This window comes from Falco punctatus, assembly GCF_963210335.1.
Source record: "Falco punctatus genome assembly, chromosome: 3".
NCBI classification, from domain to species: Eukaryota; Metazoa; Chordata; class Aves; order Falconiformes; family Falconidae; genus Falco; species Falco punctatus.
Window position 1 is genome coordinate 110,361,771 of NC_137582.1, and position 26,628 is coordinate 110,388,398.

A 26,628-nucleotide genomic window follows, 5' to 3' on the forward strand; every position below is an offset into this window, starting at 1 on the left:
TGCAGCAGCTCTCTTGGAGGAAAAGCTCAAGATTCAGCAAAATTTGGCCATGCCAGGTTGGGACAGATGTGAATCCTTCACCGGTTCTTGCCCCTTGCAGCCCTCTTGGGTTAGCGAGGAGAGGTAGCACCACATTATAATTGTAAATCGTCCTGGAATATCATAAATAAGGCATTGCCAGAGCCGGAGAGGGAGGGAGAAGGTATTTGCTGTGCTCACAGGAACAGGAGCAACTGCTGGCGTTTAATCTTTAATGAACAAGATGTTGCAAAGTGCTGCAAGTCAAAGCGCGTTTGTTTAATGGTCCTCAGCCCTGGCGTGCGGCGGGTGACATCCCTGTCCCTGGGGCTTCCTGCATGGCTGCGAACCTTTGCGTGCTGGGGATCTTCCCTCGGGTTGGCCAGCATCTTCCTCAGGTGGCTAATGGGGAGCAGGATCGCTCCCTGCTTTTTCGGGGGGTGTTTTGCAATGCTGTAGCATCCCAGCTGGCTCTTTTGCAAGGGGCAAAATGCCTCTTGGAGCAGAAAATGCCTTAAATCCTGGAAAAGGATTAAAATCAGCCCTGTGCCGATTAGGGGGGTCCTGGTCCCTTTTCCCCCACCCCCCTCCTTGTGTTTGCACCCTGTATTACCGTCCTGGCCCTGGCTCGGAAAAGCGAGTGCTGGAAAGTGGTGGAGAAATTGATGTGAATTATGTATGAGCCCCACTAATCACAGGCTGATTAAAATGATGATGTGTTAATATTATCTCTCCCTGTCACCTCCACTGAAGGGGACGTGTCAGCACCTGAAGGGGGGGGGGGGGGGCACAGCGGGGGCAGATGGGGCAGCTGCATCCCCACGTGTCCTGTCCCCGGGTCCACCCCGAGGCATCGCTCCTCTCTGGTCCCTGGGAATGCCGTTGCTGCTCCAAATGATCATCCCCAAGCGCAAGGATGGGGACGGGTTGAACCTCGAGGACACGTCCCGAAGGGGTAAAGCCCATCGTTGGTTTGAGTTGGCAATTTGGGAGGTGAGAAATCAGGAAAAGGAGCTCTGGTTGGTTATTAATAAATGAATACTTATTTAGATGGAGGTTAGAAAGTATCAGGCACATGGGGAAGATGCAGAAGGGTCGCTTTGCAGTGCTGGGACATGCTAAAAAGCTCCATCTCTCCGAAGTTTTCAAAGGCACCCAGGGGTGCTGTGGTGGGTTGCCCTTGGGTGACTGCCAGCCACCCACCCAGCCGCTCTCTCGCTCCTGCTCAACAGGACACGGGGAACCTCAGCCTGTTTGGGGGGTTCAGCCGCGTGTGCTGCATCCCAAGAGAGCTTTCTGTGGGGTGCTGAGCTGCTCTCACCTGCACAAATCCCCAGCAGGATGCTCCCGTGGGGCAGGGACGGGGCTTTCTGCCAGCACCTTGGTGGAAGCCCCTGGCTGTGCCCTCTGCTTCCACGGCCGGGGCGAAACCTGCCTCCTCCCTCGCAGCTATTTTGTAATTGAAAGCAGTGAGCATGTTACAATGTGCTCCTTTTATTAATGTGTCACTCCTGATTTAAAAGGACATTTCATTTATCTCTCCCTTCCCCCCTCCCCTCCCCCCCCCTTCTTTTTTTTTTTTTTTTTTCTCTTTTTCTCTTAAACTGGATGTCGCAAGAGTTCCCACTGCTCACTAGCAAAAATACTCTTTTCTCCCCAGGGATGCGATCTAATCAGAGGGCTGAATTTCCATAGGTCAGAATCTAATCAGAGGGTGGCCCGGCACAGCTTTTTCTATGAAATATGTCTTATTTAAAAAGAGCAAAGGGGAAGGAGAGGAGCCTCGGGTTTCGGAGCTGCCTTTGGGATGCTGATAATGCAGAGGATGATGGAGATGTTGGATTGGGCTCCTCCTTTGGAGGTGCAAATCTGATGCTCAGCCCCATTTAAATAGCCTTTAAAATTCAGCAGTACCTGTAACCGCTGGTTTCTTCTACCCATAAAAATCCAGAAAAAGGACCAAACTGGGGATTTTGAGGAGTGGTGACACTTTGCAATCCTCCACTGTCGGAAAGCAAAAGGCAGGGGGGGATGGGGGATGAGATTCACACAACCACAGCAAAACAGCAGGTTTTGGACAGCTCCATCTGGATTCCTGCTTTATTTTTTGGCACCTGGCTTTATTTTCCCTGCTTTTCCCCCGCCCCTACGCACATCCTTAGCATTTGGGGGGCTGGCTCTTCTAGGGACTGCGCATCTGTTTCTCTCTGCTCTCCGGCTCATGCTCTTTCCTTCCTTCTTTTCCCATCTTCTGGGATGGTTTTGCTCAGCATTTGGGCAGCTGTGGCTCTTCAACTGGGTGAATTTCCACCTTCCATCCATTTCCAGGCATTGCTGGGGCTCCATCATCAGCCCCCTGTCCCATCCCTGTCCCCCACGGCACTGGTGCAATAAATCCTGGAGCTCCAGAGCATCGGCTTTGCCGTGCAGGATCTGCTCAGGAGAAGCTCAGGAGCATCCTGTGGTTACACTCTGGTATTGGTAAGGACCAGTGTCCTCCCATCACAGCCGAGCCTGCATTGCTTGGTGGAGCGGTGGGAGCTGGTGGGCTGCAGCCCCATTGTCATCTCAAAATGGATTTGCAGCATGCGGAGGGAGCAGAGCAAAAATAAAAAAGCCCATTTTGATGTTTTTTTGAGCCATCTAGAAGGTGCAGGTTGGGGATGTGTGTGGGGGATTTGCTTGGATAAACGCTTGGGCCAATGCAGCTGCTGCACGTGAGTGGAGGTTGGTGGCTGGGACCACCCCAAGCTTGGCAATTTTTTACTTTAAAAAGCCACCAACCATCAGAAGACGGTCTAAACACCACCAAATCCTGGCTGGACGGGGGTGGGGATGCTCCTGGCTCCCCACTGCTGTGCACAGGGTCTGAAGGACAAAGCCACAGGAAGAGGGATGGGGAACCATCTGGAGATGCTGCAGTTAAGAGCCTGGTACTCCTGTATCTCGGTAAATTGCAGGCACGAGGGAAAATGCAATCTTAACTCTCTCTTTGTCGCCCATCGCTTCTGCCGCCAGCTTTATTTAATCGCCCCGCTGATCTGCGCCGGGGGCAGGAGGGAGATGTAATCTCGCCCAGAGGCTCCCAGCGCTGGTTGATGAAGAGGCAGAGCTTCTCTGCACACATGGGAGCTTCATCCCCGGCATGAATCCATCCTGGATTTCCTTTGGGCAGATGCCATTGTGCTGCAAACTGTTTGCTCGTCCCCCTCCCTTTGCTTTCATGCCTGTTGCTCATCTCGCTTTTGGAAATGTCAAAAGCGAAGCGGGGGAATTGGGGCACCCACTGCGAGACCTCACCTGACCTTCCCCGCATCCCTCCCGCTCCTCCTCTCACTCCCCTCGCCCACCGCAGCCTCTCCATATCTGCAAAGCCCCCCGTTTGAGGGGACCGCGTGCTGCGTCGGCAGCCACCAGGAATTAATCCCCACTTTAGCTTGCTAAAATAAACCCTGTCCAGCCAAGGAGAGAGGCTGGAAAGAAGCCGGTCCTGAATGAGGGTGGTAGCTGCTGGCGAGGATTTGGATTGCTGTGAGCAAGGAGGAAGGTGTCAGGCTGGGGTTGCAGAGGTGCAATATTAAAATCCATCTTGCTGTGCACTTTTTCAGGGCTGAAAACAGCCTTTAATTTACTCCCCATCCCCGCTCGGTGCTGCTGTTCCCTGTGTGCATGCTGTGTAATGATGCAAAGCACTCTCCAGTACTCCCCACCACCCCAAAAAAAATCCCCTTTTTCCAAATTTCCTTGAATCCAGCCGGTTGCAGCAGCAAACCTGCTGTTGCAGCCCCCCCAAAAAGCAGCACAAAGAGGGCTTCTTCACTTTTAGAGCCCCGTGTTCAATATGCTAGGCCACGCTGCCTTGCTGTTGCAGTAGGCACGTGGGCGTGCAGCGTGCTCTCCCACAGGTCGTGGCTGAGATTTATTGCCAAAACACCGGCAACTTGTTTTACAAGTGATGCAAGCCTCGTATTGCTGGCGGTGGGTTGTGTAAAGTCACCTTCCCCTCTTTTGGGGCGTCTTCTGCAAAGGAGCCTCGGTTCCTGCGGCCCCATTTCCAAACCTGCTGCCGTTTTCCAGGTGCTCTGAGCTTTTCCTATGTTGCTGTTCCACCTGATGCAAGCAGTAATTAAAAAAATAATAATAATATGGATTTCTGCAGTGGGTTAAGGGCTGTTTTGGGGTTCCTTGGTTGCTGACGGTGTGGAATGGGTGTGGTCTGGGCGATGGTGCTAAAGAAAGGCTGGGATCTGGCAGGCTGTCAATCTGGCATCTTCGAGCAGCAGAGGAAATAGAGGAAAATAAAATAGAAATGCAATTGCCTGCCCTCCTGACCCCGGCTGCTCTGTGCTCCTGCAATAGCTTTGCAGCAAATTGAGGGGAAACAGGGAGAACACAGCCAGACGGAGCCACCCGGGCTCTGATTTTCCCTCTGCTGCAAGGACAGATCCTGCATCCAGCTCTGGGGGAGATGGGGAGGGGGCAGGCTGTCGGCCAGAGCTGGGCTGTAAAACCACAGGTTGGGCTTTGCACATCCTCTGATGAATCTGTTGGACCCGTTCCCGTAAGGAGTAAGTCATTTAAGAGGGTTTTAAAGCAAGCGTGGGGTGGAGGACCTTGGTCTGCGATGGGGAGGGAACCGGTGTGGAGCGATGATGGTGGAGGGGAAGTGGAAGCCAATATTTTCATAGGAAGGATGGGCTTGAGCTTGCAGGCAGGAGAGGGGGGCTGGGGGGCTCAGAGCTTTGTGCATGGACCAAGACGAGCCTCAAAATCCGGCCGCCCAGGATGTATTTGGGGCCAACATGGGCAGTTTTTGCAAAGCTGGGGGGAGAGAAGCAGCGAAACCGTCAGTCCTTGCAGTTTGGTGCCATAAGCTGGTAAATTAGGTCAGGAAGGATTTTCTCCAGTTCGTACCTTGCTGGTGCGTTGGGAGCAGGCAAAATCCATCGCTGCAAGGGGGCAAGATGCCACAGTGATGGGCTTGCCCATGTGTTACCCCTACGTGGATTGCAGCCAGCGTTTGCTCCCCATGGCAGAGTATTATTAATCCTGTAAAACTATAGGAGAACAGTGTTTTAACCCCCTGCACCATTCTTACCCAGCAGCTCACGTCTCTTTTTTTTTCTCCTTTTTATTTAACTTTTCCAGCCTACCTGACGGTCAGCATCGAGCCGCTGCCACCCGTGGTGGTGGGAGATGCTGTCACTCTGAAATGCAACTTCAAGACAGATGGGAAGATGCGGGAGATCGTCTGGTACCGGGTAAGCGGTGCCGGTGCCTCTTCCCTGCCCTTGGGGACGGGGACACGAAGCCACCCGCCTGCTTTGCTCCTGTACAACAGAAGGTCAAGGCTGGATGGTGGAGAGAAAGGCAGACGGCGCTCTCGCTGACGGGAATATCGATGCGGTGGAGCAGGCTGGCAGGCTGGCCTTTGAAAAACCTGGGTGGGGAAAGATGTAAAATGGTTTTGCAGTCATCCGGAGGGCTCCAGGAGGCTTTTTCCAGGTGTTCTGTTACCTTTTCTGGGTGGACTTGGGGTTGGCAGGCTCAGTTTGGTGCTGGGGGCTTTGCACCCAGGGTTGGTGCTAGTTGGGTTTGGGGAGCCAGGGGCTGGGGTCAGCACCGCTGTGCAAAGAGAATTTGCATGTTGAGTGTGAAACGATGTAAAAAAGAGGGTGGTTTTCATGCAACATGGGAAATGATGTGAAATTGAGGGTGTTTGGGGCTTGGGAGCAGTGCTGGGCTCTTCAAGCCTCCCCAAAAAAACTTGCCCCTTCCCATCCCTGTCCCCAAAACACTCACAGATGTAGGATGCTGATCTGGACTTAGAGCATCTGGTTTTATTTGGGGAGGGGGGCGTTGGAGGCTGTAGCTTTTCCCCCCTACCAGTATCACTCCCATCTGCACCAAGCCTGGATCCAGCCTCAGCTATAATGGTCCAGAGCAGTGGGTTTGGTTTTTTCTGAGGAATTTCAGGATAAGCTGCCAAACAAAAATAAAACCCCCATGGTGGTCTGATCGGAGACAGCTTGAACTTTTCCAGGATGAGAAAAACTCGGCTCTTTGCTTGCACGTTTGCTTGCAGAGGAGGCGAAGAGCAAGCTAGCTGGGCTGGTGGCGTGGGATGAAACGGCTGCCCTTCACCAGAGGGTATTTTTTTGTGGTTTTACTGTCATCTCTCTGCTCCCTAAACAAGGAGCATCTCTGCCTTAAAGCTCTTCCTTGCATCCAGGCAGGTGTATAAATAGGAAAAGGTGCTCTCCGGACTGATGTATATTCAGTTGCCGGAGCGTGGTGCGTGCGCAGGAGTATTTCCATCGAGTCCTGGCCATTGTTTGCTATAAATACCTGTGTTTACGTGCGTAAGTGATACAAGCAGAGAAATATGAAAATATAAACCAAACACTGTCCTGAACCCTGAATTACAGCTTGCAATTGTCTTTGTCTCCCCCTTATTTTGGCGAGGAGGTTTTTTGCCTGGTGCTCCTTCTGCTGGTGCTGCCGTCTCCACCAGGTTTTTCCTTCCCTTTTCCACTCGGTAATATTGGATTAACCCACTTTCTTGCAAGCTGGGGCTGGATTTGCATAATCCCCCCTGCGCAGAGGGATGCTGGAGCCCTCGGCGAGAGGATGACGCGCCGGGGCGGCCGAGCAAATTACGCTCTGAGAAAGCACAGAGAGAGCAGGAGGGGAAAAAATAACCCAGCTTTTCTTTTTCTCACCACAAATCCCCCTTTCTTCCAGGTTTTTTACTCCCTCTCCTCTTTCTCCTTTCCCAGGAAGCTTTCCGCATTCGGAAAGTTGGTGTTTTCATAGAGCATCTCAGGATTTCCCAAACTCCCTCCTGATTTTAGGGGGTTTTCGCCTTTTCCCCCCCCCCCTTTCTTGTCTCACACAGGGAGTTTTGCAGCTGCCCAAAGTGCCAGTCACAGCTTCCCCATGCAGGAGGTGATGGATGGTCTCGGCCAAGCCAGGGTGGAGATGCTGGGGCTGCAGAGTTATATTTATACCATTTGTAAATCATCCTAACGGCGTCTTTGTGCGTGGTGCTGGAGCAGCGGAGCGGGGTGGTGTCGGGACCCGCTGAGGCGCCGGTTTCCCTTGGTTTATTTTACAGGGAGCAGAGTCAGCCCATTGAGTTTGAAGGTGCAGAGCTGCTCCAGGGATGCACATCAGGTTGCATGGAGGGGAGGAAGGCAAAAGAGAGGGAGTGCAGCAGCAAACTTGACGGCAGCAGTTTGGTGTAGGGCATGGGATGCATCCATAGCCCTTGGGGTGCAGCCATAACCCATCAGGGTGCAGAGTGGGCACATAACCTGTGGGGTGCTTGTGTTAACTCAACAGGAGCATGCATAATTCATCAAAGTGTGGGCACAACCCGTCAGGAGCGTGCATAACCCATGGGGTGGGTGCATAACTCATCAGGGTGCGTGTATAACCTATCAAAGTGCGTGCATAACCTGTTGGGAGCGTGCCTAACCCACGGGGGTGCACGCATTAACCCCCAGGATGAGTGCATAACTCCTCAGGAGTATGTATAACCCATCAGGATGCATGCGTAGCGCATCAGGGTGTGTGCGTAACCCATCAGGGTGTATGCGTAACCCGTTGGGATGCGTGTGTAACTCGTCTGGGGTGTGCAGAACCCATCGGGATGCGTGCACAAATGGTTGGGGGGTGTGCATAACCCATCAGGAGCACGCATAAGCCCTGGGGTGCATGCCCAGCACATCGGGGTGCATGCATTAACCGACGGGGAGGGTGCACAGCCAACGCAGCTGAAGGCTGTGAGGCACGGAGGGGCTCCTTACCACGGGTAAGGTGGGTAAAACCCTGCCGAGCAGCACCGTGCTGCAAACCAGCACCCCCAGAACCCCTCTCCAGCAATTCCCCTGGAGCCCCTGGGCCGGCAAGCGGGGGTGGCAGCAAGGGACAACCTTTTTCTCAGGCCAGAAACGCCCCTGGGCATGAGCCGCCACTCCAGGTCACTTGAAATGCAGAAGACTCAAGGAGACCCGGGATGAGCAAAGGGGCTTTTTCACGGTGTAAACAGCAACACCTACCATCTGCAGAGGTGTTAATTAATATTCAGCCATCCCCCTCCACGCTAAATTCATCTCCAGAAGGTGTGATTTGCCTGAGAACATGTGCAGGCATGGGTCTGAACCTCTTGTGCCTTAGTCAAGGGCCTGAAAACCCTTGCAGGAGACAAGGGTGGTGGCATCCTTGCAAACGAGCTTGTAATGAGTCCAGGAAGCCTCGGAGCTGTCAGGCTGTTAGCTGCCTCCCATCGCAGGCGTCTTGGGGGTCGTGCTCAAGACCTGATTAGTATGGTCACTGCCACGCCGCGGCAAAGGATGGGGAGGGAGAAAATTACTTTTTGCAGCAGTGCAGAGCTCTAAAAAAAAAAAAGAAATCATAATACAGGAGTGAGAGAGCGAGGGAAAATCCTCTGAGTGTCTGTTCTGGCTCTGTACAGACATCTGGCAGCACAGGGGAAGCAGGCAGCCGGCAGCAGCCAGCCTGTACACACAGCCGGGGGTTCGGGTGAGGTGGTGGTAATTGCAAAAAAGTGTTTTGCAAATTTTTGGTGGCAGGCAAGGGTTGAGCGTGGTTCCCTGGTGGAGAGCCGTGCTCCCACGCTTGCCATCCCGCTGCCGGGTGGGGGCAGGGGGCTTGGCCTGGGGATGTATGGCAGTGAGAGCTGGGGGTGGAGGGGAGCCCTCGGGTCTGGGGGCAGTCACTCTGCCTCAATTAATTAGAGTTTGGTGCTCAGTCTAATTAGGAAGAAGGAAAATAACTCAGAACTGCGGCTGGTGTTGCTGTCTGCAGTGCCCTTGCTTGGGCATTGCTGTCTGTAGCAGCCATGGTGCGTTGGCATTGCTCTCCATAGCACCCATGATGCGTGGGCATGGCTCTCTGAGCACCCATGGTGCGTGGGCATTACTCTCCGTAGCACCCGTGATACACAGACATTGCTCTCCGTAGTACCCATGGTGTACGGACATTGCTCTCCATAGCACCCGTGGTGCATGGGCATTGCTCTCCGTAGCACCCATGGTGTGTGGGCATTGCTCTCCGTAGCACCCGTGGTGTGTGGGCATGGCTCTCTGTAGCACCCATGGTGCGTGGGCATCGCTCTCTGTAGCACCCATGGTGTGTGGGCATTGCTCTCCGTAGCACCCATGGTGTGTGGGCATTGCTCTCCGTAGCACCTGTGGTGTGTGAGCATTGCTCTCCATAGCACCCATGGTGCGTGGGCATGGCTCTCTGAGCACCCATGGTGCGTGGGCATGGCTCTCTTGAGCACCCATGGTGCACGGACATTGCTCTCCGTAGCACCCATCATACACAGGTGTTTCTCTCCATGGTACCCATGGTGCACATTGCTCATTGTAGCACCCACAGTGCACAAGCATCACTTTCCGTAGCACCCATGCATGAGCACTTAGCTCCATAGCACGCATTAACGTGGCCTTTGCAGGTGAGGGGATGCACCCCAGGACCCTGCAGGTCCCCCGATCCCCCCTGCAAGCCGTTCTCCCCATCCTTCATGCAACAGCTCCTGGTTTTTAAGCTCCCCGGCTCGATGCATGGGGATTGCAAAGCATTTTGCTCCACGGAGGAGCTCATCGGGCTGGTCCCCTCCTGGCGAAGGCCAGGGGGCCTCCAAAACCCGCGGCCACAGCAAGTGGGGGCTGATGCTTTACAGATGTCGGCAGTGCCACTTGGAGCCGCCTGATCGATGGTGACAAAGTGCAGTCCCCGCAGGGGCTTCCTCTGCCACTGCCCATTAGGGGAAATGAGACGTTACAGCTCCGGCCGGCGTCTCCCGCGGTGGCTCCGAGTGGGAAATGTTGCTGGTGACAGTGATAAAGTCACTGCTCAGAGCAGCATTGGCTCCAGGGGAGGGGGAAGACGGGGTGGAGGAGCCAAGCGAAGGGCACCCGGCACACTGAGGCTGTTGCCAGCCCTTCCTGCACCATCCGGTGCTGCTAGAAGAGCCTGGAGCCTTGGCAGGTTTGGGGGTGCTGGGTCGGGGATGCTCGGGAGCAGCCAGGCTGCAGGCACCGGGATGCTGCTTATCACCTCTCGCTCCTGCACAACATCTCCCAGAAATTTGCATCCCCCCTCCAAATTTTCAAACCAAGCCAATTTACGGGGGATTGTGCCTCCAATTTATAAACCTGTTTCCCTTTAGGGAAAAAACTGAAGTTTTACAGCTGGGGAGAAATTCTCTAAAATCTGAGCAAAGCTGCTGATGGAGAGATCTTGGGCCGGTGGCTGTGCGAGGTCTGACTTGTGCCATTCATCTACGCGCCGGCTGGGTCGTCTCTGCGCCTCGGAGATGATAATTTAAATGTCAGTATGGGGAACTCTCTTAATTCCTCATGCTCAGGCAGGGAGAGAAGGTCACAAGCATCAGCAGAGTTTATTGAGCTCTCTATTACCGCTGAGAGAGGGCATCGCTCCGGCGCGGCGGTGGGGAGCTCGGGCTGCACCTCCCAAAATTGCACGACCCTCGTGCAATATTGATTTGCTCGTGCACGTGGTTTAGCGATGCTGGAGAGGGGGGTGTCGGCGTGGGTGCTGCCCTTTGGGGGATGGAGTCAGGTTGTGATCCTCATTCTGGGATCCAAAGCATCTGGGTTTGGGCAGATATATGAACTGCTTTGTATTTTTTGGAAAGCGGATTTGCCAGTGGCAGCGTTTGGGGTGGCTCTGAGCAAGGTGGGACTGAGTGCTCCAGCCAGGGCAGGGCAGGAGGAGGGATTTCAACCAGCCAAGCTAAATGCAGGTGCTCAAGAGGGTTGGGGGGGAATCAGAAAAAAATCTAAAAAGGGGGTTTTCTAACATGATGCGTTTCTCTCCATGGCTGTGACGTGGGCTTGGGTGCAGCCAGGGGATGCTGCACACGCTGGTGCTGCCCACTGAAGCACACTGAGCGTTGCAGCCACCCCTTGCAGCATTGCAGTTGCCCCTTGCAGCACACTAAGTGTAGCGGTCGCCCCTTGCAGCGTTGCAGCCGCCCCTTGCAGCACACTAAGTGTTGCAGTCGCCCAGTCGCCCTTACAGCGCACTAAGCGTTGCAGTCGCCTGTTGCAGTCACCCCTTGCAGCGTTGCAGTCGCCCCTTACAGCACGCTAAGCATTGCGGTCACCCCTTGCAGCACTGCAGTTGCCCCTTGCAGCACGCTAAGCATTGCAGTCACCCCTTGCAGCACTGCAGTTGCCCCTTGCAGCACGCTAAGCATTGCAGTCACCCCTTGCAGCACTGCAGTTGCCCCTTGCAGCACGCTAAGCATTGCAGTCACCCCTTGCAGCGTTGCAGTCGCCCCTTACAGCACGCTAAGCATTGCGGTCACCCCTTGCAGCGCTGCAGTCGCCCCTTGCAGCCCCTTCAGGGTATTTTCCCTCTTGCCATGGCAAGTGCTCGTTGCATTTGCTCGGCGAAGGGGCTGCGTTCAGTCCCAGGGCAGGAGTGGGTGCAGGTGGCTGGAGCAGAGCCCGGCCCTGCTCCCCAGGGTGCTGTGGAGTCCTCCTCACCCTCCAGAGCCCCTCCCCGCCACCCCCTCGCCCTCCTGTGCATCGCTCCCCAGTGCTTGTGCAGCCCACCGAGCATCCCGGCGAGAGGCTGCGGCGACACGAATGGTGCCAGCGTTATCTGGGGGCAGCAGGTCGCCGGCCAGCTGAAGTGCATCGGGGGGAGAGGCAGGAGGGGGCTGCCCCTGTGGGGGTGGGAAGGAGCCGGGGGTTAAAGTATTCCTGCGCTGTGGCAATCGCCGGGTTTGTGTCAGAAATAAGATTTTTACTGGGGTTTATAAATAATGCAGCAGGCAGCCTCGCGCTGCTTAAACGTGCCTTTTCTGCTCCCCGTGCCCCTTCTCCTCCCACTCCTCAGGGTGGGCACAATCTGGGGCAGTCACCGTCGGCTGCTGCTGAATTCTCATCCTTTTTTTTTTTTTTTCCCCAGCAAGAACCATTGGGCTTGGCTGCTCCCCCACACACCCCCCCGTGGGTTCACCTGCAATTTTATATGTAGCTCCTCTCCAAAAAAATCGACCCCAGGGCACAGATAAAAGGCTAAAAGTAGGTCTAATCCCTGGGAAGAGACTATTTTTTATGTGCCTTTTCATAGGAGCCTATTAACTGCCTGTAATCCCCTGAGGATGCGACAGGGCTGGGGCATCTTCCCTTGCTGTGCATCCCTGGGGGGATGCAGGGGGTCCTGGGGGGTGAGCAGTGGCAGGAGCGATGCTTGGAGCTGCATTTTTGCACTCCCATCCTTGGATCTGGCTCAATGTTTCCTGGCGTTGCCCACAGCTGTCCAGATGTGCCGGGGAACTGTGGCTTGGTCCATGGGGCATCACCTCCACCGCTCCCCTTCCCCAGAGCATCCCTCCGTGCAGCAGCTGGCTCTGTTGCATCCCCAAAATAATCCCTGGAAAACTCTTTGAGATGATCCACAAATTGCTTCTCAATCCGGGAGCAGCTTGGAGGCTTCTCCCCAAACCCACCCCAGCGTGTAAATAAAAGTTGGGAAAAATCAGGCGCGTCCTTGAAAACTTCCCATCGTTCCCAAGGCCAGAGATTTACAACTACGATAATTCGTCTTGCAATTCTTTATCCCGCATCCGTGCCAGCGTGTATTTTCTTTGCAATAAAAGCCTCAGCCTCGGCAAATAAATCTGAAGAGGTGGTTTTAGTGTCAGCTTTTTTCCTGCCCCCCGCCCCCGGCCTTTTTGCCATAAAAAAAAAGGGGGAGAAAGAGAAAATCTGGAATCAAAGTTGGATTTTGCCCAAGTGGGGAGAGAAGCGCTGGGTTGGGAGAGGGGGGCTTCTCCCTGGGAGATGCTGGGTTTGGGGGAGTTAATCCCCCAAATCCCTTTTTTCCTGCACCTGGTTTGTTTTTTTAAAAAAATGACTATTCTAACCCACTAATGGATCAATCTGAGGTGGTTTAGCCCCAAAATGCGCCTCTCCCCTCTGCGTCGCTGCCCTCTGCCTTTGCCTCCTTGGTTTTGTATTAAACTTTGCACCTCACAAGAGGGGGAGATAAATCTGAAGGCGCTGAGGGACACAGGGAAGAAACGAGCCTTCCCTGCTCCTAAAAAGAACCTTTTTCCACTTAAAAATTACAACCCTGGTGAGTGGCTGGAGAGAGGGGTTGGTGATGCGATAACCACACAGGTTTTAGTCTCAGCAGGGTCATAATAATGAAATAATATTTGTTGGCTCTTAATGAAACTATTAAAACTATTTTTAAAGTTACAGTATATTAATATTTTAAAATACATTAAAAAAAATGTGTAAAAATAAAGATAGTAAAATTAAAAATAATTTAGAACTTTAAAAAGTGGGTGCAGAGCTGCTCCCATGTTTGCAAGGGTGACCGTGAGCATCTCATAGACGAGTTGGGGTTGGTTTTTTTGGCAGGTCACCGATGGTGGGACCATCAAGCAGAAGATCTTCACCTTCGATGCCATGTTCTCCACCAATTTCTCACACATGGAAAATTATCGGAAGCGGGAGGATCTGGTCTACCAGTCCACCGTGCGGTAAGTCACCCTGTGTCGCCTCCTTTGGATGCCAGCTGCTTTTTAATGCCAATTTTTAGGAATTTCTGATTTTTAGGAATTTTTTCCCCATGTTGGGGTAGTTGAGGGTATTAGGGCAGTACTCGACGTCTCGCCTTTGGCAGTCGGCAGGGATTCATCGCATTGCAAAGAAATTATCATCACCAAATAGCCCAGGTCTGTCCCCAGAGTCCTGCTTGTCCCAGGGGAAAAGGTGACATTGGTGGAGATTTCCAGTGGTGAAAACGGGCAGAGAAACACCAGACTTGGGAAAACAAACCAAAAGAAAAAAAAAATTATATATATATAAAAGAGGCAGCATGGAAGCTTGTCTTTGCTTTTCTTCCAAGTGCGAAATCACTTGCAGGAGTGTCAGCTTTATTACTAATTACACACTTGCTTTATTGCCAGTGTTATAAAAACAAAACTGGAGCCTGGAAAAAAAAAAAAAAAAGTCACGGGGAGACTTAATTCAAAGCAAAAAAAGCTGAGGTGAAGTATTTATTTTTGCAATTTTTTTTTTATTTGTTCCCTTTTTAAATTAGAATTTGCTAATCGGATTTCAAAGCTCGTTTTTCCCAGCATGGGATAATAAAAATTCTGTGTACGGTGGGGGAAATGCAGTTGTTTCCTCGAGGTGATGTGATGCTTTGCACATGCAAGTGTCCGTGAATGGATTGGAAAGGGCTTGTCCCATTGCATGAGCATGTGTGCGAGTGCCAAATTCTTTCTAATTCTTGGAAATTTGAATTTCTGGAGGTTTTTTTGTTGTTTTTTTCTGCTACACTCAGAGCTATTGTTTTATTATAAGAAAGAGCAAGGGTGTTAGGTGGGCTGCATGGGAATAAACGTGAATATAGAGTGGAGAAAAGCAGGAAAGCGGGGCTGGAGAGGAGATGCTCAGGGGAGGCTCAGAAGATGCTCAGAGGATGCCCAGGAGTTGTTTGGGATGTTCAGGAGGATGCTCCGAAGGGTCAGGAGATGCTCAGAGGTTGCGCAGGAGGTGCTCGGGATGATCAGGAAGATGATCAGGAAATGCTCAGGGATTTAAGGGATGCTCAGAGGTTGCTCAGAGAGGTCTCAGGGCTTACTCAGGGGTTGCTCGGGCCAGAATTAGAGGCTGCTCAGGGGGATGCTCCGAGAATGCCCAGGCAATGCTCAGAGGTTGCTCAGGGCAATGTTCAGGCGATGCTCAGAGGTTACTCAGGGCAATGTTCAGGCGATGCTCATGGACTGCTCCGCTCCTTGAGTTTTGTTTCCCCGTGTAGCACAGGATCCGCTCAGCTGCTCGCTCGGATGTTGTACAAATTTCTGACACAACTAATTATTGTTTAAAGGACATTTTGGCAGCTTCATGAAGGGATTACACATCCCCTAACCCAACAGCCTCACTTGCCTGCCATAAACCCGGTGGTTTCGCTCGGCGCTGGGTTTGGCCATTGCTCCTCTCTAGCAGGGAGCACTAGGAAAGCTGGGAATTAAACCAGAATAAAACATCCCCTGTGCACGGAGCGGGAGACCATGAGCATCCCTTGGGCATGGGACGAGGACGTGCCACGTTCACGTTGCACCGTCCTGGCAAGGCAAAGCAGCTGCTTTATTTTTTGGGGGTACAAAACCCTCTGGTTTTCTCCCTTTCACCACGTATTGTAGAACTAATAGAATTTGTGAGCAGAAAATTTCACTGCCCTAGGACCAGGCACTTAAAAGCCTCGGTAATCGTCGGCACGGTGCCGACAAATCGTCCGTGGAGCCGGGGATGTTCGCGGTAAAAAGTCTTTTCATGCAGTAGCCTTTTTTCAGAGGAAAACAGCAACTTGCCTGCGGAGAAAGGAGATATTTCTCAGAGGGTATGAAAAAGAGCTTCTTTTCTGAATCATTGGCTTGTTGCTTGCCGGGGGTGGGGGGGTCCTGCCTTATCTCGGGCTCTGGTGAAGAAGAGGAGCAATATCAGGAAGGGTTTGGTGATAGGTCAGTCACTTCCCAGCCGTTTGCACTCAGCTTTTCTCTCCCTTTCATTTTACCCTTCTGTATTTTCCTTTTTTTTTTTTAATCTTTGTAATGGCACGGTCACGTCGGTGCCGTCCCACGGAGCGTTATCCCGGGCGGCGCAGCCCTTATCTGCGCGGCGCAGAGGGCTGCCGGCGCTGCCGCTTTTCATACCGGCTTTGAACGCCGCCTGCTCAGATGTGAAGAGCAAAGCCGGGAGATATCCAAGCCTGGATTTTTTTTTTATTATTTTTTTTTCCTCCTCCTCTGATTAAAAACCCACCCTCGTCGAGTAAGGCATTGCTTTATGCATATCTATATAATTTTCTTTCCTTATTTCCAGCATGTTTAGAGGACACAAAAGGACACGACAGGCGGCAGTTTGGCTTTGCGGGGCTGAGGGTCCCCTCTCCCTGGTCCTCACTGATGGTAGAAACGTCAAACCAACCCCATTAGGACCCCAAATCTGCACACAGACCCAAAGGGCTGGTCCTTTGTGGCAAGGGGCAGCTGCCGGGATGGAGACGGTCCCCAGCTTGGCAGGGACCGAACGCTCCTGCGCCCCGCTAACGAAGGGTGTGGATGATTTCCCGCTCCGTGCGTGGGTAATTAGAGGCTGGAACAGATGGCGGAGGCTGAGTTGAAAGCGTTGTGGCCATTCAGAGGAGCTGCCAAGCGACTGTTCGCTTCAACAGGGGCTTGTTTGTGCTGGCGGGGGGCTCGCGCGATGAGGAGACAGCGTGGGAAGGCGGCCAGGGGCTTTCAGGAAGGATCCGGCAAACCAGCACTGGATTTCCCCCCGGCTGGGGAAGCCCCGCAAGTCACATCTAGGGTTGCCTGGAAAAGCAGGGGTGTAAGCTGGGAGTGGCTTGCCCGGTGCTCCGTGCAGGAATTGCCCCCATCCTTATTGCTGTGGTGGGATGCTGCTGGCTGGCAAGGCAGGATGATGCTGCTGGCCAGTGAGGCGGGATGCTGCTGGTCAGCAAGGTGGGATGCTGCTGGCCGGTGAGGTGGAATGCTGCTGGTCAGCAAAGTGGGATGCTGCTGGCCGGTGAGGTGGAATGCTGCTGGTCAGCAAAGTGGGATGCTGCTGGCCGGTGAGGCGGGGTGCTGCTGGTCAGCAAGGTGGGATGCTGCTGGCCGGTGAGGTGGGATGCTGCTGGCCAGCAAAGTGGGATGCTGCCATCCGGTGAGGTGGGATGCTGCTGGTCAGCAAAGTGGGATGCTGCTGGTCAGCAAGGTGGGATGCTGCTGGCCGGTGAGGTGGGATGCTGCTGGTCAGCAAAGTGGGATGCTGCTGGCCGGTGAGGTGGAATGCTGCTGGTCAGCAAAGTGGGATGCTGCTGGCCGGTGAGGTGGAATGCTGCTGGTCAGCAAGGTGGGATGCTGCTGGCCGGTGAGGTGGAATGCTGCTGGTCAGCAAAGTGGGATGCTGCTGGCCGGTGAGGTGGAATGCTGCTGGTCAGCAAAGTGGGATGCTGCTGGCCGGTGAGGCGGGGTGCTGCTGGTCAGCAAGGTGGGATGCTGCTGGCCGGTGAGGCGGGATGCTGCTGGTCAGCAAGGTGGGATGCTGCTGGCCGGTGAGGTGGGATGCTGCTGGCCAGCAAAGTGGGATGCTGCCATCCGGTGAGGTGGGATGCTGCTGGTCAGCAAAGTGGGATGCTGCTGGTCAGCAAGGTGGGATGCTGCTGGCCGGTGAGGTGGGATGCTGCTGGCCGGTGAGGTGGGATGCTGCTGACGGCAAGGTGGGACACTGCTGGCCAGCAAGGCAGGATGCTGCCCACTGGTGAGGTGGGATGATGCTGGTCAGCAAGGCATGCTGACTGGCAAGGTGGAGTGCTGCCAGCTGGTGAGGCAGGATGGTGCTGACCAGCAAGGTGAGATGCTGCTGGCCAGCAAGGTGGGATGCTGCTGGCCAGTGAGGCAGGATGCTGCCGGCTGGTGAGGTGGGATGTTGTCGACCGGTGAGGTGGGATGATGCTGGTCAGCAAGGCAGGATGCTGTTGACTGGCGAGGTGAGATGATGCTGGCTGGCAAGGTGGGTTGCTGGTGAGGTGGGATGCTGCCAGTCGGCAGGACGGGATGCTGCTGCTCAGTAGAGTGGCTCCTTTGCAGCCAAAGTGAGCATTTCCACCTCCAGCAGCACTGATCCTTTTGCATGTCTCTTCCTCTCCTCTGGTTTGTTTTTTTTTATAGCTATATAAAGAATGTAGATAATATATTGATCGAAACATGCTCTGGAGTTTGGGCTTTTGATGCTTTTCATCCACCACGCTTTGCTACAGCCATTGCATCACCCAAGCGGTCTGTAATGTTTGGTGCTGAGCCTTTAACATCGGCGTTTCGCAGACATTTACTGTCCATGCTTCGTGGGTTTTTGCTCTCGGCGGTGCCTTTACCTCCCGCACACTTCTCCTTTCAATAATGCAATTACTTACCCTCCCGAGGAGCTGTCAGTGCCGGTAAACTCCAGCTGCTAAACCGCATTACACAGCTCTCTCCTGCAGCCTTTGCAGTTATTAATAGTTTATTGATCCCCATCGCTGGCAAAAAGCAACCCCATCCGATGCCTTGATATCCGGATGCAGACGGCTGCATCCCCCAGGAAGACAGGGTTGGGGTGGAGCGAGTGGTGAGCCCTGTCTCTCCTCCCCAGGCTCCCCGAGGTTCGCATTTCAGACAACGGTCCCTACGAGTGTCACGTGGGGATTTACGACCGAGCCACGCGGGAGAAAGTGGTCCTGGCCTCCGGGAACATATTCCTCAATGTGATGGGTGAATGCAACCCCCGGCTGGGTGGGGCGGGAGGGGAAACAACGGCAGGGGCGCAGGGGCGGGGGAAAGCAGGGATTTGGCTCATTTTCCTCTCCCTGGGGATGGAGATGGGGACAGGGATGGGGACAGAGGTGAGAACGGGGATGGAGATTAGGATGGGGACGAGGACAAGGATGAGGATGGAGATGGGCGTGGTGATGAGGATGGAGATGGGCATGGGGATGAGGACAGGGGTAAGGATGGAGATGGGCACGGGGATGAGTACGGGGATAAGGATGGAGACTGGCACGGGGATGGGGATGAGGATGGAGATGGGCACAGGGATGAGGACGGGGATGAGCATGGAGATGGGTGACTGTCAAGGATTCTATGCTAATGCCCCGGCTCTGTTCCTGGCAGCTCCTCCGACCTCCATCTCAGTGCTCGCCGCTGACACACCAGCACCCTTCAGCCGCTACCAGGCGCAGAACTTCACCCTGGTGTGTGTGGTCTCTGGTGGGAAGCCTGCCCCGCTGGTGAGCCCCTGGGGAGGTTATCTTCCATATGTATATATGAAGCAAACATAAATATAAAAATATATAAAATATGTGCTGCTTTTGGAGGCAAAATAAGGTAAATAGCTGCCTGCTGCCGAAATCTTGCCCTGCAGCATCTTTCCACGGGGACTTTGGGAAGGGGCTCCATCCAAAGCTACCCAAGGGGATGGGATGCTGAAGATGTATGGGGTGGCGGCTGTCCCCACCGGGCTCACCGCCCCTTTTGTCCCCATGCAGGTCTACTTCAAACGGGATGGGGAGCCCATCGAGGCCACCCCACTGCCGGAGCCGCCGGCCGGCGCCGGGAGCTGGGCACCCCGTAACCTCCTTCACCGCGACCTGGATGACACCAAGGTGCCGAAATCACTGGCAGCCGAAGGAGAGGTGGGAGGCGGGCGACCCCCAGCCACGGTGGATCCCCCCCGGGGGCTGGCAGCCGAGCGGGGTTCCGTCACCGAAACCATCCCCGAAACGGTGGTAAGCCGGGAATTCCCGCGGTGGGTGCACGTGGCGGAGCCCATTTACTATTTCCGCCACACGCACGCGCCCGTCAGCGATGGGACGGTGGAGGCGCGGGCCACCCTCACCTGGACCCTGAACCCCCAAATTGACAACGAGGCGCTCTTCAGCTGCGAGGTGAAGCACCCGGCGCTCTCCATGCCCATGCAGTCCGAGGTGACACTTGGTAAGCGCAGCCACCGCGAATAAATTTGGAGGATTTCTTGACTTTTTTTTTTAATTATTTTATTTTTTGCAGATTTTTTTTAGCAATGGGTTGCAATGGTTTTTGCAACATTTTTTTTCCTCTCTTATTTTTGCTTTTCGCACTTTTGCTTTTCTCTTCGGGGGCGTTTCAGGCACCTTGCGAGCCAAAGCAGGGTGCCATGTTGGACTGCACGATGAGAGGAGGCAGCGCTGCCAGGGCTCCCCAAATGTAGGGTGGAGGGCAGGGACTTTTGGGGGGGGTCCATCAGGCAAGAGAAGGGTTTTGCTGTGTGGTGTAGGTGAGCCAGAGCACGGTGGAGCTGTGCAGGGCAGAAGGGGGTGCTGGAAGGCAAGGGCAGTTTTGGGGGGTGAGCCAGAGGTGGGTGCTAGGGGTGGTGGTATGTGTAGGGTGGTGGTGTAGGGGTGCTTGGGGGGGGGGTGTCCTGGGGTCTATGGGGTGCAGAGCCCTTGTGCATGGGGGAAGGTAAGTAAAGAGGCTGTGGGGGCTGCTGCCACCCAAGTCCTCATAGCCTCAGGGTGCCCTGTAAAGGGCAGCAAGCCCTCTCCCTGCAGAAGGGGGTGCTGAGGGCCCCCCAGCCATGGGGGATGCTATAGGGTGGGGGTTGTCGGTTGATGTAGGGCTGGGGTTGGGAGGGAGGGGGCTGTAGGCACAGGCAGTGGGGGTCCTGGGGTGGTGTGTGGGGCTGGGAGGGTCCTGGGGTATCGGAGCAAGGCAGCAATTTTAGTGGCAGGGGTTGATGTGGGCACAGCCCTAGCTTTTGGGGGGTCTATGCTGGGAGAAGCCCCCTTGGTGAGAAGGGGATGAGTGTTTGGATACGGGGGGATGGTGCAGGACCAGGGCAGGGGAGCTGGTTTTAGGGGGAGCCAGGGCTGGATGTAGGGATGAGCAAGGAGCTGGGGGGGCTGTGTTGGGGGACCTGGTGTTGGTGGTGCCTGCAGGGCAGGTGGGGAGGTGGTAGCTCCTCAGTGTTACCTCCTGTGGGGTGCAACCCTGGGAAGGGATGGGATGGAGGAGCAACTCTGGACTGGGATCCTGTTGTGGGGAGGGGGGAGCCACCTTCACGCCATAGCAATGTCACCTCCATTTATCTATACCTGGTCCCGGAAGACCTAAGGACATGCCATAACCCTTGCTGGCCATCACCACCCAGCTCATCCCCGTGGGGAGGGGCTAGGTTAGCCCTGCAGAGGGGCAGCTTGTGGGGCTGGTGGGGCCCTGTGACAGGGTGGTGGGATTGAAGCCAGGGCCTCCCCGTTGGCTCCCAGCATGCCCAGGATGCTGGAAGAGCAGAAGCTACCCAAGTGGCCACAGGAGCCAGTGAGCAGGTTAGTGGGGACCTCTCATTTTGCCCCACACAATCTCCTACCCTGGCTGGGGCTCCTCTACCTTCTGCAGGTTCCCCGCCCGAAGAGGCTGAGCTCTCCGCAGGGATTGCCTCAGCTTCAGGGCATCCTCCTGGGCAGGCTGCTCCAGCCTTCCTGCCCTCAAGCCGGGTGGAGAAGACTGGGCTCTGCTCCTGGCCAAGTAGGACACTCAGCTGGCTGGCTCAGTGGTGATGCACCAGCTCCCGGTGGCCTTCGCCCCGCTGGCTTTCCACCCGTCTTTGGCACGGACTTCAGTGTGCACAAGCCTCTTGGTGCTGGTGCTCCTTCTCTTCAGCTCATCAACCACCTCAATCAGTGGGAGGCTGGCAGCGATGAGAAGGTCAACGGGAGGTTGGCAGTCAACAAGGAGAGCAGCAGCTCTCTTGCTAATAGAGGGCCCTCCATTATCTGTTCCTCCCCTACGAGCATTAAAGCTCTCTCCCAGAATACAACCAGCCAAAAAATTACTGAAGTCCTGCATTTTCACACCTTCTGCAGCTCGTCGGGCTTCGGTGTCCACCCTCTGGGTCTCCCCATGAGGCCAAGACCTTGATGGCTTGCTAATTCTTCCCCAGTGGCTCCAATACCTGTAACGGCAAAGCTTTCTCCACACCACCCCTTCCAAATCCACAGCCCCCCTCATCCCCTAAGATGCCTCCAGCCTGTGCCCCTCACCACCATCCACACCCAGAGTTTTGGCAGCAGATCCTCCATTAACCCCCTCCCTATCTATAAATATATATACACTATATATATAATACACTCTCAAAAAAAACTGCATTGAAACTAAGACAAGCCACTTGCTTCGGTCCAAAACGCTACCCTTCGGTACAACCCCTAGCACAGTGTAATCCTCTGCAGTCCATCCACCCTGCTCCAACACCGGAGGGCCGCATCCTGCATGGATGTTGCAGTCCAGGTGCACAGCCACAGCCTCTGGCGCATGTCCCTGCAGAACATCCAGGGGCATGGATGCTCTTTCCAGAGGCCAGTGTCCACCACCACAGACTGATGTGCTTTCTGGTGGCTATTTTTCCCTTTGTGTCATGCCAGGGTGACATCCAGGCTCAGCCTGTCCCCTCCATGGCGGTGCTTAGCTAGGCAAAGGGTGACACAGCCAGTTTTGGTGATGCACAGCCTCCCTCCTGCCCGTTTTCCCCTTCAAGCATGCAAAAAGCTCCTTCCATGCAAAGACCGGGCAGCTCCTGGGGCTGTCCCATCCCACCCATGGCCAGGAGGGACATCCACACAACCCCCACCCAGCTGGGAGCAAGGAGCAGACCTGGCATGGTGTCACCACCTCCCCACGGCTGGCTGCATCACTGCTTGTCCCCTCACTGCACCAGCCAAGGGCACCCCAAGTCTAGCATGGAAAGAGGGGTCCCCTTCTTTTTGCAGGGCTGTGTCCTTGGCATTTGGTGCCAGCAAGGCGCTGGGGCTGTCTCCCATGCTAGTAGCACTTGGGCACGATTCACCAAGGCCACCTTGTCCTGGGGATGCTTTCCTGAGGTGCCCATCTCCGTGGCTTCAAACCAGCCTGACCCCTCTTGACCCCTGTTTGTGAGCAGAGGAGGGCTTGACGAGTCAGTGTGTCCTTCACCATCAACGCATCCCGTTACAGTCATCCATCAATCTCTCAGTCTTCCCGTTCATCTGCCTGTAGGGTCCTTTCGTACCTGTCCATCAGTCATGTGGACATCCCTCAGCCTGTCCATCAATCACCGAGTCCTCAGCTCCCCCTGGGCCGGCACACACTGTGCTGCCCCCCCACCCCCCAACCGTTCATCAAACCACCATTAATCCCAGCCAAGGGCACCCACCGGCAACAGGATACTGGGCTCTGCTGACACCCCTTCTTGTCACCTTCCTTGCAGTTGCTCCCAAGGGCCCGAAGATCACAATGACCCCGACGAGAGCCCGCGTCGGTGACACCGTGCGGATCTTGGTGCAGGGCTTCCAGGTCAGCTTCCCCATCCATCCCCAGCGCCGGGGGTGGGGCAATGCTGTGCTGACGGACAGCATCGCATCCCACCAGCACTTGATGGGGTTGGCTTGGTGGCCTTGGGTTGCATCCTGGCCCCTACATCGGTGCGCCCCTGGGCATTTTGGCTGTGCCCAGCCCTTGCTCCAGGCGCGGGACAGGGTTTGCTCACTCCCTACGCCCGTCTCCCTGCAGAATGAAGTCTTCCCTGAGCCGCTCTTCACCTGGACGCGGGTGGGGAGCCGGCTCCTCGACGGCAGCGCCGAGCATGATGGCAAGGAGCTGGTGCTGGAGCGGGTGCCGGCCGAGCTCAACGGCTCCATGTACCGCTGCACTGCCCAGAACCCCCTGGGCTCCACTGACACCCACACCCGGCTCATCGTTTTCGGTATGGTGGCACCACGGGGGGCACCCCTCCCTCCATAAATCCTCACTCATCTCCCCTCCACCCCCAACAAAACTGTCTCTCTGCTGTTTCTTTCCCATTAGAAAACCCAAATATTCCCAGAGGAACAGAGGACTCCAATGGTGAGTGGCGATGGCACTGGTATTTCAACCCAAAATCCCCCAGGGAGGGAAGGACCATGCAGAGAGCATCTCTCCTTGCATCGCCCCAAGCCCTTGGCCATCTCTTCTTGCCTTGGCCATCTCTCCTTGCATCACCCCAAGCCCTTGGCCATCTCTCCTTGCCTTGGCCATCTCTCCTTGCATCACCCCAAGCTCTTGGCCATCTCTCCTTGCATCGCCCCAAGCCCTTGGCCATCTCTCCTTGCCTTGGCCATCTCTCCTTGCATCACCCCGAGCCCTTGGCCATCTCTCCTTGCATCGCCCCAAGCCCTCGCCCTTAGCAGGAGGGATGTCCTTGCACCAAAAGGGGCCCTGTGGACACTCTCCACACCATCCCTGACCTGCCGCCTGCCCCACGCAAGCTCCATAGCAAGTTTAGGAGGGGATGCCCCCCCACAAAAAGGTGATGACTCCATCCTGCTTTGAACCCAAACACCAAGACACAGCCCCCTAAACTCCCCGTCCCTTTTCTCCTCCTGCCTAGGTTCACTTACCGGCCACTGCGGCTTCAGACTAGTTTTGGCACTCACCCTAACAGTGATCCTGGAGCTAACGTGAAGCTTTGCCTGCCTCTTCCTCCTCCTCCTCTTCCTCCGTACGGCTCCACCCAGCATTTACACCTCCGTCAATCGGTTTCTCTTGCTCTCTCTTTTTTTTTTTTTTTTTTTTTTTCTATACTATTTACAGTCTCAGTCTCTTTCTGTCTGTGTCTTGGCTTCCTCAGACAATTTAATTAAAAGGAAAAAGAAAAATCTCCCCCAGTAGAAGGCTGTGCTTAATGTTTTGCCTTGTGCTGGGGTAACCCAGCACCATCTTGGGGTACCCAGAGGTTTTGCAAGGTCTTTGAGGGGGCGGGGGGCTGTCTATGATGCAAAGACCAGATTTCCCCTGGAAAAATCCGTTTACACCATTCCCACTGCACCGAGCTGCTCAGGGTCTCAGCTCCCCGGGGTAAGTACGACACATGTCCCCAGCATGAGGGATGCTGGGGACAAGCCCTGCTCAGCTCGCACGCACACGGACAGCGGTGCTGGGAGCCCGAAAGCCACGGATCACTGGCCTTATCCGGACCTCGGTTGGGGCAAATCGGCTCTGATGGAAGACAGGCACTGTGCACACCACTTGTCCCGGGCTGGACAGTCAATCTCTAGTGACAGGCAGCTCCCAACCCAAAATGTCAGCGCTCACGCATGAGCAGGCAGCACGTGTCCCACCAGGCAGCGCCGGAACGGAGGCATCAGCCAAGTTTAAAGCACCGCACCCGTGTCTGGTCTGTGCCACCCTCTCCACCCCTCTTGGCTAATTGTCACCATGGAAACAGATAACGGTCCAGCGCAGCCAAATCCTGGCCATTCCTACGGTACCCGTGCGCCGGTGTGGCATTAATCCTGCTGCAAGACAGCTCTTTGCAAAAACCACGTGGCTTTGCCCCAGTCCTGCCCAGAGCTGGGAGATGCTGGTGGTGTGCCCAGCTGCTTTCCCTGCCCCTGGTGCCCAGAAAGCATTCCAGCCCCAGGCCAGGATCCCTGGGGAGTGAGTTGGGGGGGAGAGAGGAGCCCAAGGACAGGGCACTCCCCCGCCTTTCCCTCCAGGAAACTCTTAATCCTAAAGGATTAGCCAGCAGCCGTGTGGTGCTTCATCTTTCCAAAGCCCTGTATGAGTGCTAAACGTTATTATTACTATTATGATTAATTATTATTAAGCAGATTCAGTCCCTACCACGCTCCGTTACCAACCTCGCTGTGAGCGATTTCCCAGCCTCAAAGGAGCCGAACAAACGCATGATGGGATGGCTCAGGAGTTTCTTCCCATAAGCAAAAGCACATGGGTTTATAAGTTGGGCTGGAAGCAATGCAGGGACAGCTTGGGGCTGGCTGCAGTGTAGGAGGATCAGTGGCTCCACTTTCATCCTGAAGCAACAGCACCCAAGCATCCGGATCCCTTGGAACCCCTGCTCCCTTCCTGACCGCTTTCACTGCTCCAGCCCATTGCACCTCCCTGGGCAAGAAGAGAACCTTCGTTTTTTAGAGAATTCTTCATCTTTTTAGGGAAATCTGCATGACTGTTTACCCCCACGCTACGGAGCAGGCAGGAGAGCCCCTCACCACAGCAAAGATGCTTCTCACCCTCCTCACTGGATTGAAGATGCTCCAAGGGCCTCATCCCAACGTGATTAAACAACCATTAGGCATTCTCGCTTGGAAAAATGAGGATTTACAGATGCCCAAACCTCCATTTAAATGCAAATGTGGCAGTTTTAGCCCGGAACCATGGAAATGAGGAGGATTACAGCAGCAGTGCCACCATCCTCCAGCTCTGCCTGGAGCATCCTGACCTCCACGTCCAGCGGCCGGGAGAGGACCGGTGGGTTCAGTGGTCCTGCATCCCAAACCCGCCCCTTCACATGCATTCGGGATACTTAGCTCTTTCCCCGGGGATACTGGCATGGGCTACAGGCTGGGACCTTCTCAGCATCGGCACAGCCAAAGCGATGAGTGAGGGGACACAGGAGCCTCTCCCCATCCGGGCAGGGATGCTGCCTGCTTCCTCAAGCTGCCAAGGCAAGGGACACAAAGTGATGCCATGCCACCAAGCAGTGATCCAAAGAAAACCATCCATGCCGTGCTGGACCCTGCCTTCACCTCCTGTCCACCTCATCCTTCACCCACCACCGCCTCCCCATCCCCATCCCCCCTCCTACAGGTAATTACAGAGGACATCAATTAAATCCCTGGCTCCCCCCTACCACACACCCCCGTTGTTTGAGGACCTGGCAGTGAATAATGCAGGAGGCTGGAGGGGGAAAGAGCTGCTCAGGTTGTTTCATTATTGATGAGAGATGACAGATCCACTGCTGACAACCTGCCTAAGAGATATGATTAGCTTGTAAAAAATTAATCACGCTTCTTAGGGATGACGCGAGCTGAAAACCCCAAGGAGCGGCGTTATCGATGTTCCCTAATTTCAGGGGACTTTGAAAAGGTTTTAGCAAAATTTGGAAAAGGCAATTACATTCAATTAGAGTCACAAGCGCCGAGACGTCACTGCTGCTCGGAGATACCACGGCCGCATCCTTGCTCCCGTACGCTGCCGCT

The 26,628-nt window shown here is 54.8% G+C and overlaps 1 protein-coding gene across 2 annotated transcripts in view; it reads left to right on the forward strand.

The window, feature by feature from the left end:
* IGSF21 (immunoglobin superfamily member 21) overlaps positions 1-25,718 on the forward strand; it is a 42,347-nt gene extending 16,629 nt beyond the window's left edge. The window contains exons 2-10 of one of the 2 annotated variants that reach the window (XM_080379543.1): positions 5,167-5,279; positions 13,455-13,576; positions 18,240-18,358; positions 18,758-18,873; positions 19,132-19,579; positions 22,860-22,945; positions 23,162-23,354; positions 23,456-23,494; positions 25,582-25,718. In XM_080379543.1, the coding sequence (XP_080235669.1) occupies positions 5,167-5,279; positions 13,455-13,576; positions 18,240-18,358; positions 18,758-18,873; positions 19,132-19,579; positions 22,860-22,945; positions 23,162-23,354; positions 23,456-23,494; positions 25,582-25,595 (1,250 nt within the window). In that variant the 3' untranslated portion in view covers positions 25,596-25,718. The other variant, XM_080379542.1, reaches the window with a different exon arrangement.
* Positions 25,719-26,628: the final 910 nt, after the last annotated feature.